At 37.5% G+C, this 13,336-nt stretch overlaps 1 protein-coding gene across 1 annotated transcript in view; it reads right to left on the bottom strand.

Annotated features, from left to right (window-relative positions):
* Window positions 1-13,336, bottom strand: part of GTF2F2 (general transcription factor IIF subunit 2) — an 82,399-nt gene that overhangs the window by 59,016 nt on the left and 10,047 nt on the right. The window contains exon 5 of the mRNA XM_058854770.1: window positions 8,880-8,918. Coding sequence (XP_058710753.1) covers window positions 8,880-8,918 — 39 coding nt within the window. The remainder of the gene's footprint in view (window positions 1-8,879; window positions 8,919-13,336) is intronic.

Genomic DNA, 13,336 nt, shown 5'->3' with positions numbered 1-13,336 from the left:
TATGGAAAGATAGAAATGGCCGCCAAACTGACCAAAACACTTAGATGTCCATCTTTCCCCAGTGGTGGAGGAGAAGCCAAGGACTATCACACTTGGCCATACAGAGGCATAGGTACCAACTATATGGATTTCTGTATGAAAATGAAACCTACAAGTGGCTGCACTATGTCAGACTAAGGCCAGTTTTAGCCCTGTTTTCTCTGGTGACTGGGAAATGTTTCTAAACTCAGAGACTTCACATGTCTGGGAGAATCCCTATTTTTGATCCTTGACCCTCACATCTTTTCCTTTGGCTTGTTCTCTTCTCCCATCATGCAATCATTTTTCACTTGTGTTTCACCGCACCCCTTCCTTTCACCAGGCCAGCTGTGGGGCTTTGTCAGGGATGCCTGGGAAAGAATAAACACTGGGAAAAAACATATACAATACCTGCTTGAAGTATTTCTTCAGTCTCTAACCACCTACTGCCCAATGACTTCTAGAGTCAAATGTGATTTCTGGAGTTAGTCTTGATGGTGTGAAATACAGAGGCTGCGCAACAAGGTCAAATTGCAGCTCCAATCCCGTACTTTCAGTACTGACTCACTCACTGATTAGTGTTTCACAGCCTCATAATTGCACTATTGATATTTTCAAACACTCATGTCTTATTTATTTTTTTGCATTTGTACCTATTACAACTGTTTAAGTGACAACAGGTCACTTCTTTTCTACAGTAAGTAAAAATTACATCATTATTTTCAGAAAATCGGTGGCATTGTTATTTTCACCTCTTAAAAGCATTAAAAGGTTTCCACTCAGTAAGACAAGAAGATGTTAAGAAAATTATCTTCTTCCTCCACTCCTCATTAGTATACAAGCAGAGTAAGGGCAGGCAACAAATAATAAAATTTAATAAGAGCAGTGTCTAATCCATTCCTTTATTTGTGTAGAAGGGTCATGTTGCCCTAATGCTGCTGACTGATAAATCAGGATTGGGGATGAAGAGCACAAGTTCACTTGGGTCTGTGACAAAATAAATACTATTTTCACTTGGGTCTGTGACAAAATAAATACTATTTTCCTAGGCTGGATCATCTTTGCTAAATAACTATTACATAAACCCAACGTTGTCTGCTGCCCTGCAACACAGGGTAGATTGACAGGAAAGTGACTACTAGTTAAAAAAAAAGAAGGAATCCTTATCTGAAGAGAGAGGCTTGCATAATTTACTGTGTTGAAACAAATGCAGTAAGTAAGGCACAAGAAATTTAGGATCAGAAAAAATAACATTCTGGGTTTTATTTACATTTGAAATAGATATTCTGTAACTCTCATGTATTGGTATATCACAGAGAACATTGTCTCAAAACACTGCCTCTGTAAATCATCATCATTCCCAATAAAATGCCAGAAAACAAGCAGCATGGCAAGGACTGGGGAAGGTAGGAGGAAGATGTATGATGACACCTGAGGAACGTGGATGAGCAAGCATTCCGAAAAAGGAACTGCGGTTGCCTTTCCTTCTGAAATTGCGTAATGTTCTGTAGAACTAGACAGTTGATTTCTTTTCCCAAAAATGTTCATAGTAGGAGTACCACACACAGATAATGCAACAGTCTCCCAAGGAAGCCTATCTGTGCTGCTCAAAGCTGGTACAATAATTATAGCTGTAAACAGCAGCTACTCATTTAAAACACTATTACGACATGATGATATGCAAGCTCAACATGCTAGGATTCCAAAACCAAGTTGTTAGAAGATGACTCCTATAAATTGAGTCATTCTGAATTTATGTAAGCTTCTCCTGATAATGCTAAAAATTACCACAACATTGCCTTGTTCGCTGGTGGTGTGACTTTGGGGGACATAACCTTGGTTTACATACAGTTCACAAAAGCCATAATTTTCTCAGCATTAAAGGGGGATTCTACTAGTTCCACCCCAGGCATTATTTCAGTTTTGTGAAAAGCTTGATTTCTACACTTTTTTTTACATCTTTTTTTTTCCCCTTTGACACCACCAAACTTTCAGTGGCAGCTTTTTTCCAGGTATGGAAAGCGTGCCCTAACCAAAGCTCAAAGTCTTGCTCACAGCTGCTGAAGAGAGATTTGGCATCCTGTGTAAGGGCGTGGCACTCTACCAGCAACAGAAACACATCACGGAGATGAGAATTCAGATTTAAAAACCCAAGACTGCTTGCTGGGGAAATGCCTAAGGAAGATGAAGTTCCAAGGGTCTTGCTAGAGTCTGATGCTCAGGGAAGTCTGCAGTGCTGAACTCCCCCAGCTATGAGAATGGGGAGGAAGAAGTGTGGTGAGAGCCTATGAGCACTATGAGATGAAGAGAAAGGGACTCAGTGTCAGCTGAGGGTCTCGGTTTTATGATGAAGACAGATGCCCACACAATGCAACACTGAGGCTATACAATATAAGTAACGTCTAATAATCCTGAAATTAATAAACAAATAATGGGGGAAAAAATCTTACAAAACTCTCTTTATGCTTTTCATATGCCAGCTTTCAAAGAGGCAATTTTCTTTATTGTAGCCAAAGTCAGAGGAATTAACTTTTAAAAAAGATGTTAATAGAAAACTTCAAGCTACAAATCTCCTGCTGCAGCTCCACAGAAAGCTATTCGTTAACTCCTAGGAGGTTCCTGATTTTGTACCATAGTGAGCAGATGAAGTGAAAAAAAAAAAAAAGAACAGGTCAGAGGTGGATACAGACTCTCTCAATTAGGAAGAAAAAATAAGCAAACAAACTAGCAATGAACCGGCTAAGCAAGAAAAAATGTAAACACAACAAGCAACTGTAACACCAAACCCAGTCATTTATTGCCTCTCTACTTAAGGCCTTTGGCAAGTATTAGAGATAAAGCAGTACATTTTCTCAGTGCTGAAACTGGTAATCTCAGAGGAGACAAATTAAAGGTCCTGCCAGCCAGGTTGATAAGAATCAGCTAAAGAGAGGAAAAGGTACTCTTGAGGTTAGAAGTCCTATCAATACTAACATTATCTAAGGCCTGCAGCACTGCCAGGTCTTGTGACATTTCCAACACATTTTCTAAAATGAACAGCAAATAAAGTTCTTTCCCAACAGGGTGGAAATCTAACACGTAGGCTATCTCATGCCTTCCCATATGATGATAAAAGTCCACTTCTATAACTTTTCTTGCTGTACCAAGATTATGATTTCTGGGTTAGCCTACAGAGTTTCCTCAGACAACCTGCATGAGTAGGACAATATGCTGTAGCACAGATATACGCTGCTCCTGCATCACCACCGCTATTGGCAAGATGCTGGGGCAGGAAAAGCCTGACAGCTCAGGAAGAGCAAAAAATGAGTTTTGCTAGACTGTTTCCAGACTCAAGTATACAGACAGTTCAGATCCTCCAACTGCACTAGTGCCTCCAGTGCTCCTGAAGCTGCAGTTACCAAAGCCAAAGATAAATGACTACACACAATCTTGGAAGAGCTGATCTTGCCTTTGCTTTAATTGTTTTCCCCCAAAAAAAGTTATTTTCATGGTTAAAAAGAAGAAACTTTTAACTAAATATCCCTGGTAGAAGCTGTGTAACAGCAGCATAGAAGAGGGGGGGGAAAAAAAAAGGCAAGTGGGAGAAAGAGGGAAATAAAGCCTGAGCGTAACTGTACTGGATCACACTAAAGGTCTGCTTTGCTCATCATCATGACTCCAGTAAAGAGGTCACAAGCAGACATCTATGAAGAAACCTAAGGACAGTGCAGCTATGTATGTTTATCCTGCTGGGTGTGCATCCCAGTGTCCACCTGGCTTTAGGGCTTGGGGTCTCACAAATCAGATGTCCTCTCGATCTTAGTCCCCTTAGGTAGATTTTGGTCGATGAGAAGGTCAACATAACCCGGAAATGTGAGCTCACAGCCCAGAAGGTCAATTGTATTCTGAGCTGTATCAAAAGAGGAGTGGCCAACAGGTCAAGGGAGGCGACTCTGTCCCTCTTGCCTCTCCTGAAACCCCATGTGGAATACTGCTTCCACCTTTGGGGTCTCCAGCATAAGAAGGACACAGTCCTGTTGGACAGGTCCAGAGAAGGGCCACAAAGCTGATCAGAGGTGGTGGAGAACCTCTCCTATGAGCACAGGCTGAGAGAGCTGGGGTTGTTTGGCCAGGAGAAAAGGTTCCAGGGTGACCTTAGAGGGGTCCTTCCAGTACCTAAAGGGGACTACAGGAGAGAGACTTTTGACAAGGAAATGTAACAATAGGACAAGGGACAAAGGCTTCTCAAAAGAAAAAAGGGCAGGATTAGATTATATATTAGGAAGAAATTGTTTACTGTGAGGATGGTGAGACACTGGAAGAGGCTGCGGATGCCCCATCCATGGAAGTCTTTCAGGCCAGGCTGGATGGGGCCCTGAGCAACCTGGTCAAGTGGAAGATATCCCTGCCCGTGGCAGAGCAGCTGGAACCAGATGCCTTTAAGGCAACCCAAACTATTCTATCATTCTACAACCTTTCATATCCCTTTGCTCTCCTCTAAGGTCATGTTAGCCTTTAGCAAATACCACCTTTATGTCCACATTTTCTGTCAAGGAATTCAATTACATTCTGAGTGCAGAACCACCTCATTTTATTTACTTTGAAACTGACTTCTGCAAGCCTTACATCTGTTACATGTCAGTCTTGTACTGGCCAAGACAGAAAACATTTGATTTTAATCTGCCCCCTTGATCCATCATTCAAGGCTCTGAATTTGCAATACTACGGAAGTCTGAACCCATCAAATCATGCTGTGAAGTGGGTGAACTGCAATAATCACCAAATACCTCATAGAAAACAAACACAATTTGTGAAGTCATGATCTGCAATGCCTGGCATGGCTGAGATTCCTGGCATTCCTCAAGAGTCACAAGGAAAACCAAGATCTCTTGTACAAGCCAAAAGCACACTTCTGTTTAGTTTACTGCTTCTACAAGTTAGACGTGAACATCATAGAAGGACAAAATACAGTCATGGGATTAACTTCCATTGTTTTGTATCAGGTTCTGTTCTCAGGTGAGAAACTGTATTACAATAAGAACATTATTTTGCTCAGACATACATGTTAGACTACTCATACAACATACTGAAATAGCCAGACCTTAAGAACACCATGGACATTTATGCAAATTCTCAAAAAATTTAACTCCAATTGGTGCTGACTTACATTAAATCTGTATCTTTTTGTAATTCTACCGCTGCACTTTCCCTGTTCTTCCACAATATGTATTAAAACCAGTACTATAGGACTTGACTACATATTCCTTAAAGCAGGAATCATTGCTTCCTTGCGTGTTTCAACAGCTACCAGTGGAGACTTGCAATGATTACAGCTCCTGGAAAGCTACTGGGAAGCTTGTATTTTAAGTTGTTTTGTATTTATCTGCCAACAAACCCAGTTACATTTCCAAGACAAAAACTGTTTCTGTGTCTTGAAAATGGCAGAATCCACACCTAAATTATCTTTAACACTGAGTTGTAGGCTAGTATTTTAATTAAAAGTTACTGTTTTATTCCTCCAGACAATAATTTTTCAGTTAAGAGTTTCACTTTTTAAGTTTAGTTAATATATATTAACTGCTTGAAAGAGGATAAAATCAAATGTGCATTTAGCAGTTTTATACCATCCCATGATGTGGTATATATACCATAAGAAGTCTCTGCCTTTAACAAAAAATTGCTAATTTTATCACATGGAGTTCAGTGATTATCATCACACTTACTAAGAATTTCAGATATTCCAACATATATATAATCAACATGTGAATCCTTTTATTTCACTACAATATCAAGAGATTAAGGAAGTGGTATCTACAAATAGTTTGAGTGTTGTATATTTGTGTCTGCAGTCATACTCATACACTCACAATTGGTAAAATTTTAATTCTAAATTCACTCTGTATTGTCTGTCTACATGCTCAAAAGCTTGGGCAACACTATATACTCAGCTGCTGCCCATGCAGCTTCCATATAATGCACTTCCACAAGGACAGCACCTAATTGCATTTGCTCATACATGAGAATGCACTTCTTTACTGTATCATTCTCAGCAGACTACACAGGCTCAGAGCAGCAGCTTCTGAGTATTTTTATTGGGGGGGGAGCAGGTAACACTTTATACTGGCACAAATGCTCGATTTTCACAGCTTCTGTCACCACTGACAGCACTTTCAGGTAGGTGCAAGCAATGCCATAAACAAACAAGAGCCACATACACATATTTGGGTTTAAATTGCTTGCTCATCCTCATATAGGACCAAGCAAAGCCAATCCTCATTTCTTTTTTCCTTTAGCTTAGTGTGTCATTTGCTATGCTCCTTTCGCTTTTAGCATAAACCAGCCTTCAGGCACTAAACAACACTAGTTGAATCACCAAACACTGTTTATCACAAGCTCTAAATAAATAGGATTTCTGTATGGAAAAACTGATTTAAAATGATAAAATGCAAAAGGAACTCAAATTTAGTTTAAGGAAACTTGTCTCACATATGTGTCTCGATTCCTGAATATTATGACTGTAAACTTCATTTGAGATATTATGGATACTAAAGATTTTACATGGGCTCAACCAACAGGGACACTTCATAGAAGAAAAATCCATGAGATCCTGTTAAGTAAAACACCACCACTCTGGCTCTGGAACTCCCTGAGCTGTGAGTCATTAAGGCTGGAAGAAACTGAACAGGTTGCCCAGAGAGGAGGTGGATACTCAGTTCTGGAAAGATTAAAAGTTAGGTTGGACAGGAGTCTGAGCAACCTGTTTTACATGAAGATGCCCCTGCTCACTGCAGGGGTGTTGGACTAGGTGAGCTTGAAAGGTCCCTTTCAAACCAAGCTGTTCTATGATTCTATGTGAAGTGTCTTGGGGAGATATCATTTGTAAGATCAGCTTCTGCACTGGTCTTACACTCATCTCAAGGCATCTGCTGCTGACCACCACTGAGGACAGGACAGCAGCCAGATGACCTCTGGTCTGGTCCAGTATCACCCACAGTCTCTCTCAAACAGCATCATGTAGAGTCACAATACTACCATGGCTTTTCTAGGTGGTTTACAACTATCCTAACAATAAATGTGATTAAAATTGTCAAGGATTTATGACACAAATTCTAAAGTTTGACAGCACCTTACCAATGTAAAAGTTTTTTTAAGGATGTAAATCAAATGGTTTCTGAATGTCTTATCTCTTTTACTTTCTTTACTTACTAATAAAGCTTACATATTTTTATTACAGTAATACCCCAAAGGATATTGTTATGCTAACATCCTTAATAAATACATAAAAACATCATCATCTTTGCCTCTAAAGTACTTGACATAGGCCAAGAAACAGTAGATCAACAGAAAAATTGAGTACTAAATAACCTGAATTACTTGAGAGGTAGTTTGGAAAAGGTCATCTGAGTTCCACAATGATTTTGAGAAAAAAGTGAATAAACAAATAGTGTAACTGATAGCTGAGTCCTCCTTGGTAAGAAGGTTGGTAAGGTCCTTAGTAAGGACCCTTGCCCCAGGGTAACCTACTACCATCACTCAGAGAGTTAATCCATAACCAGTTTGATTCCATCAAATGGGTTTAGAACTCATCTTGTCAGCATATTTAAACAGCTCACACCATACAGTAATTCGTTCTTCTGGCCGAAACAAAAGCACAAACAACTAAACACGTGGACATCTTACACAACATTGGCAGAACAAGGAGGAGGCACCCAGAGTGAAGAGTAAACAATTCAACCATTCAAACACAAACCGAAACAAAATAAATCACAAAAGCCAAGCAAAACCGAGAGTGTGTCCTTACAACTAAAATAACAACTAAATGGAATTATCAAAATTCTGATTCATTTTAGCAGTTAAAATCTCAATACCTGATTTACATGAGACACTACACAGCAGTGAATCTCAGTTTTCAAGTGGTATAAAATACCAATCTCTAGGAAGTAGCCCTTCTTATCTTAAAACTGCACCATGATTCACACAGAATCAGAGTGAACACATTTTACAATTAATTGAGAAGAACTGCAAGCTATAAAACACACCTTGGATTCCATGCAAGTCTGCAGACTATAACATTCCTAACACCAGTCTTCTGACATGCTTAGGCCAGGGTAATGGAAGGAATCCCCATTTATCAAAAAATTCCCTGCTACAGAAAACACAAACCAAACCCTACTTCTGGCCAGACACAAACTATTTATCTTTGACAATATTTGAGGCTGAAATGCAATTCAAAGTCAGACATGAGAAAAAGCAGATGTCTCCACGTTTAAGTGTCCAAAAAGTACTTTCAAGAGGATATTTTAAACACCCACTAGCACTAGATTTATGTTTAGGAAATGTTTTTAAGAAAAGTAGGAATTTGAAACTCCTTCACATGAGCCATCTCCTATCTGTGCCATTACCACTTAACAAGTGCCACTCCAGTCCCAGTACTATTTAACCCATGCGCATCAGAGATAACCCTACTTTTAATGGACTATTTTTATGACTGCTTAGTTTATCCAACTGGAATCAAATAACGAAAGATGCAGAAATGCATTACAAACCTTCCAAACCAAAAGAAAAGAATTCAAACTAAAATGTAGGCAAGCAATAAATTGAAACAACAACAAAAAAAAAATTTGAAAAATAAATAAAAAAAATCTAAAACAACATAGCAAAGAACATTACATTTCTAAACCTCTGCCTCATCATTTTATTCCTCTTCTCTTAAATAAAAAATAATAATTTAAACTTTCTGGCACAGCAGATAAAGTTTATGAAGATATTTTTTAATCTTGTGATATTCTACAAAATATAACAAAAAAGACACTTTTTTTTTTTTTAAATCTACCAATTTCTTAAGAAGCAAACCTCAAAATCTGCAGTAATAATGTACTCACCAGCACTGCCACTCTCTGATTTTTCTTCTGATTGGTTTTCTGGAAAAAAAATAAACAGAAAAGTAATCATAATGTTTCTGTGTTGATTATTTGAAATTACATCTAATAACTGGGTTGCAAAGTAAATAATGAAAAATTATGATATAATCAAAATCACCAGGTTTGATTTATATTTATAAATACACCTTCTGAGGAATAATTTGCTACCTGGAGCAACAAAAAAATAAATTCCTTTAGTGCCCAAACTCACAACTTAAATGAGAGAATTCTATTGCACCTATGACTGAGCTCTGTGAGAACAAAGTTACACATTTATATAAAATTAATAGTAGGATTATGCTCAAGCAATGTACATTATTCATTTATCTCACTGGTCAGTCTAGACAAATGAATATTTTTATATATTACAAAAATAATCAGGGTTCTGCAAAATAATTTTCTTAATTGGTATTAGGTAAATTTTTGACCTTGATCAACCTCTTCTCTACCCTTTCTACAGGCCATGAAAGAATTTATTTCTTCAAGCTTTTTCCTCTCTGATTATTTGTCCTCAATTGGTACTACAGTCCATTAGTATTTTTTTTTGTCAAGTATTTGTACTTGTCAAGTATAACAAATACATATAATCAGAAACATCTCCTGTTCCATATAGCAGAGAATCGTAGGTATGTATGAAACAGACACAGTTTTGCAAAGTGACTTGCTAAAAAAATTATCACTCTGGTGAATGGCAGAGTCAGATTCAGAAACAGCTTTCTGCAAGAAATTCCAATTCCTCATTTCAAGGAATGGCTGCCAGTAGATTTATTGTGGTAACCTGAATTGTAACCCCTACCAAGTCCTACAAGATTAAACCCCTCCATTAATTTGTCAGCATTATATTTGACAGTTCCTCCTATATTTCTCCTTTTTATGCATCCTCTGATGCAGAGAACAAAAAGAACATTTTCACTTCCCAAGAACACAGTTAGAAATGGTAAAACATACTTGTCCTTTGCTTTCAACTGAGACAAGTTACAGCTGTCATTACAGGCTATTTACTTACAGGCAAGAGTGAATTACTGCTCTAACTCAGAGAGTAATTTTTGAGTTCAGTTAGTTTGATAATTTCTGCCATTTACAGGCTGGGTATTAAAAGAACTGAAAATATAAAATATTTTAGAAAACCTTTTTCTTGCCACTGATTTTTGCTGGCTTTGAAGTCTTCTGTCCCTCTTTTCTCATTGAGACGGCTTGAGAGCCTGAAGACTAAATACAAGCATAAAAACCAGTATCTTACAGCTCCTTCTTTCTTTACACCAGGTGCCTGTCATTAGTCTTAGCAGCTGAAGGCACTTCTATCAGAAACAGAGTCATTATATGGCTCCTTCCCAGCCATGAGTATCCACAAAGTGAGTAAAGATCCCTACCAACTTTCAGACATACATCCAGGATAGCCTGTTTGCAGAAAACCAAGTATTTTCTTGTTGACTTTACTTTTTGTGCACATTTGGCACATTTACAGCATGGCATAAAACAAATGCCCAACCAATACCCTGACTCAGTTGTAGCTTAATGAAGGAAACATTCAGTACACATGCAAGAAGCAGAGAGGACGAAATGAAGAACATACAAACATACGAACACCTGCCTGAAGCGAGAAGTGAGATGCAACTGGTCTTTAAGCTGTTCAATATCAACTTAGTTTCAATGGAAGACCAGAGCTACCTCACCAAAACTATTTCCAAAGACCTCACACTTGAACATTACTAAGAGCATCTCTGATTCAAATAGCAGTAAAGGCACCTCACGTCTACAGGTAAAGTGTGTGTGAATCTGCCCTCAACAGCAAAGACAAAAAATGAGGCAAAATTCAAATCTTGCAAAAAAGTGGCATTTTTCTTCCTCATCATTAGACAACTCTGTTTTATTATGATTAGGTCATAAGTTCTGCTTTAAAAATCTTCTCAGCATTAATATAATGAAAAAGGTAAAGGAAGTTGTACTATGTCTATTTAGTATATTTCATTAATGCAGACTACAGCTGCTCAGCCTCCTCTACAACATGCAAGAGTTGATAAACATCACTGATAAACATCAACAGATTGGGGTTTTTTGTTGTTAGTGGGTTTTTTTCTGTCATTATGGTAGCTGGTGGTGGTAGGGTGTTGGCTTGTTATACGTACATCAGTGAGACTGAAAACAAAAGGTATTTTAAATCAATGAAGTATGCAAAAAGACTATTCCCATTACACTGAGCCCATTCTAACAGACTGTATATTTTGACTGTTATATCCTCAATTGTTTAAATTTGTACAGGAATTAACAGTCTATAGTTTTAATAACAGAAATGAAAATAAATATAACTATCACTGCCAGCCAGCTGAAGCTGCTTTACAGTGCTTTTCCAATCCTCTAAAAAGCATATGAAGTAATTAAATAAATATAATTTCCATTTTTTTGAGATGGAGAAGGGGTATGATGTAAGCAACTGCAATTACTTTCTAAATGGACTGTATGTCTCAATAATACACACAAAATTTTGAGCCATCAAAATTACTTCTGTTATTAAACTAGCTTGAGCCACAAATTCTCCTTTTCTGATCAAGGGTTTCATCTTTATGATTTTCAAAAATATTTGGAAATTTGCATAAATGCCATAGATTTGAAAGGCTGGTGTTGCTTCTATTTCTTTTGATTTTGAGGCTGCTGATAGGTTTTCTGCTTCTGTTAACAGTCCAGGAAAGACTGAAGTAGACAACAGAACAAAGAAGCAGTAGGTTAGATCCCAAAACCTTCTGGAGACTGGAATATGTGGTTAAGTGACAGTCTGAACAGAAACAATTGGAAAGTACTGTTAACATAGACAGATACACGTCAAAACTACTCATCAGGCTGCACTAAGATGGAAGAACAGTGAGGGTGTTTGTTTCCTAAATAACAGTTTGGTGAGAAATTTCAGAATTCAAACACTTATCTAATAGAATTGGAGACAGTATTACAAGGCATCAAGATTCTGAGCACATTGCATTTTACTGAGAATAATTAAGTGTAATTAAAGAAGTGCTTTAATGAAAGGTTTTTATTAGGGCTTGTTCCCTTCACATTTCTTTAATGCTGGATATAGCTTGTATTTAAAAATACATATATACAAAATAGAGAATAAAAACCTCTGAATATTCATTTTCACTGGAATACAAACGCACATTCTATGTTATATGGTACGTGTGATTCATGTGCAAACTCGGGAAAGGTCTTTCCATTTATGAAAAGCTGTATAGAGGAAAAAAACCCCAACAATTCAAAACAATGGGAGAATTTTCAAGGAATGTGGGAATAAAGGAGCTGTTCTTGGGTATATAGGCTGAGTTACGTGTACTGTTGAACAAGAACACAAAAAATAATTGAGTGTCATTAATTGAATTTCTGAAGGAGAGAAGGTTCAGGAAACTGAAGAAAAACAAAATATTAAAAGCCAGCAATGTTCTGTGAAGCATGAAAGAGTGAGACAATCCATGCATGAATGCTGTTCAGAACCAAAGCTCTTGTTTGTGTTCTGTCAATGGAATTCTCTGAACATTTTTTACTTTCAGTAAGATGGAAAGATCATGAAAGAATTTGAAGATGCAAAAATAGACATTACGGCTATCCCACTTATAAAGGGGGAGTTGTGAAGACATATTCAAAATTTAAATAAAATGAATCATGTCATCCAACTTTACAGAAATATCTTATACTTTATTTGTGTCTACAGTGTAAAATCTTCTCCTCCACCCATCAGTCCTTTACAGTCTGGGATGCAATTGCCTGCCAAGGTCTGTGTTCTCACAAGCCATATTAGTAGTACATTTTTCCAAAAACCAGTTCAGTAAGAAACTTTTATCATTATCTCTAACAAAGCTGCAATTTAACTTATATTAAGATCCAGCAAACCTAAACTACATGCGGATAGAAAAATTAAGCACTGGGCAATTAAAGCAGTAAGGGAAGTAATGTATAATCATAATCAGAAAAGTTTGCAGTTAAATGTTTAACAAAAGTGTTTTCCCATTCCTTCAACCAAGAAAGAAACTGCTAAATTGCAGCTTTATCTTATGCTAGAGTGTCTGCCAGTGGGAAGCACAGAAAACAATTTTAACCAAATATACCCTATGTATCAGGCCCATGAATTGCCCCTCGATAGTTTCTAGCTATATGCACATAAGAATTAATTTTGTTCAATAAGACACATTAAAATATATGCAAAATCTTCTGCTTTTCACCCGCCAAAAAACCACAGCTATGATAGCTGATGACAAAGATAAGATAACATGACTGGAAGCACAAATAGCATTGTTGCATAGCAACTGTTGATGTACATATGGTGATGTTTATGGAACAGAATGTAGTTCATATTTAATGCAGAAATAATACCAAAACCAGCCTAGACAGCAAGACCTAGACAGCAAGAGACAAGTGTGCTTTGGATCCCTCTGCAG

The sequence above is a fragment of the Poecile atricapillus genome, chromosome 1, assembly GCF_030490865.1.
Source record: "Poecile atricapillus isolate bPoeAtr1 chromosome 1, bPoeAtr1.hap1, whole genome shotgun sequence".
Classification (NCBI taxonomy): Eukaryota; Metazoa; Chordata; class Aves; order Passeriformes; family Paridae; genus Poecile; species Poecile atricapillus.
This window is presented reverse-complemented; position numbering and strand designations above follow the sequence as displayed.